We start from the raw sequence: 2006 nt of genomic DNA, 5'->3' as shown, positions 1-2006 counted from the left end.
GTGTGTGTGTGTGTAGGTGTTTATTTGTTTCTGATTCTCTACAAAGGAGCGTGACTACGGGTTCATTTATATTAAATCAGGGCGTTCTACTATTGTGTATTTTGCACAGACCACCGATGCCCACGGCCCTGTTTTGGAATCTATAACTGCACCAGAAAAAAGGACTGTACCAACACAACGGGTGGTTAAACCGGGTCAGACTGTTTCTTTACCGCCAGTTGCCCTGCGAGCAACCGAGATTAAACAGGTGCGTTATCAAATGTACAATGTTCGTTCTATTGTGGAGTGTCCAATTGAATGGGGGAGGCTGGTGGTCTGAATGAATCACAACGGATGGGTGGGTGGGTACAGAGGAACTCCTGTGAGCGAGTGTAGATGAGCTACTACTGCAAGCAGGCACAGATAAACTTAGCGTGTGCATGTGTATCTATAGACAAAGTACCACGGGTGTTATATATATATATATATATGTATGTATATGTCTGAATGAATCGCAACGGGTGGGTGGTGGAGTGGGTACAGATGAACTCCTGTGAGTGAGTGTAGATGAGCTACTACTGCAAGCAGGCGCAGATAAACTTGGTGCGTGCATGTGTATCTATATGTATAGACGAAGTACCACGGGTGTGATTGTTTAGGATTGGTTGTAGTCGATAAATGGAGATAGTACCAGGCCTAGGTATGGGTAGGGCGAGGTGACAGAGTAGGTGTAGGTAGGTGTAAGTTGGTAGTACAAAGTTGAAGCTTTAAACACTCTTCGACAATAGAGCACTGTTCACTGCGCAGGAAACCAAGGTTCAAACCCTATACCCTATACCCCAAACCCTAGATCCCAGGCATTGTATGCCTACGTTCACTATCGGCCGACCACAACAGATTTGTTCTCCTGTTTCCCGCACACAGCTACGGCGTTTGTATGGCAGTGGGCTGCATGTAGAAACACTTGACCTCCCCACCGACAGAGCTGAACTAGCAGTATCAACGCAACGTGCACTCGAAGTGACATCAGAAGGTACACCAGGCGCTGCCCCTGGACAAGAGCAGAAAGGACCGGCGGATACCAATGGGGATATTAGTGCAGTGAAGACAGGTGTGTTGTTGGCACGTGTATAGGCGTGTCTAAAGCCCCTAATGTAATGTACGCATGGGATCTTCACTGCATCAGAGAAAGGCGGGGTTATGATATGACCCGTGTGTTTGTGGTCTGGAGATCATATGAGTATCTACGGCTGAACGGATTCCAAAAGCGTTTGCCATGCGCCAAGTACCACACAATGTCCAACACTTATATACAAGATAAGGAGGGTATATCTCTGTCACCACGGTGTCTTCCATTGGAAGATATTACGAGATGAATACTTCCTCAAAGGTTTAGCGTCCTAAGCCTCACATCCCCATTCTCGGTCCTATTTGTACTCGCGCTTACTGACACGTGACATCTGCGTTGCAACAGACAAAGTGGCTTCTAATCCCACAGTCTCCCAACCAAAGACCGATGTGCTGGTTGTTGATTTCGTGCCCACCGATCCTGATTGGATATTCGATGCCATGCGATTGTTTAAAGTGCAGGTGGGTGTGTAGCGCATAACCCCTAAACACTAAAACCTTAAAACCCTAAAACCTGAGACATGCGGTTGATCAAAGTACAGATGTGAGCATAGAGCATAACCCCTAAACCCTAAAACCCTGAACCCTAAACCTCTAACCCCTAAGCGTGTGTATATTTGTATGTGTAACATGGATGTATTGATACGTAAACACATTCTCATGGCGTGGGTGCTGCCAGCAAGCACATCCAAACTCGCGGCAAGGGCTTGAATGCCGGTAGATAGTGCCATTCTTCTATCGGTTCTGATCCTTTGCGGTCGTATTTGCATGCGTCGAGTACTACTGCGTATGCGGCCCATCAGGATTTTAGGGTTTTAGGCTGAAACCTTTGGTATGATAATTTACTTGCAATGACTACTGCCCCAATTAACAAAGGCACGCATGTACGCCGGTGTAGG

The 2006-nt window shown here is 46.8% G+C and overlaps 1 protein-coding gene across 1 annotated transcript; it reads left to right on the top strand.

The window, feature by feature from the left end:
* Positions 1-843: 843 nt before the first annotated feature.
* Positions 844-1581, top strand: SARC_01463 (hypothetical protein; the record flags this gene model as incomplete). Its single annotated transcript, XM_014304793.1, has 2 exons — positions 844-1090; positions 1454-1581. 2 exons carry the CDS (start codon positions 844-846, stop codon positions 1579-1581), a joined length of 375 nt encoding a protein of 124 aa, XP_014160268.1.
* Between the last annotated feature and the right edge of the window lie 425 nt (positions 1582-2006).

Source organism: Sphaeroforma arctica (assembly GCF_001186125.1).
Source record: "Sphaeroforma arctica JP610 unplaced genomic scaffold supercont1.58, whole genome shotgun sequence".
NCBI lineage: Eukaryota > Ichthyosporea > Ichthyophonida > Sphaeroforma > Sphaeroforma arctica.
Note: the sequence above shows the minus strand (reverse complement) of the source record. Positions and strands in the feature narration are given on the sequence as shown.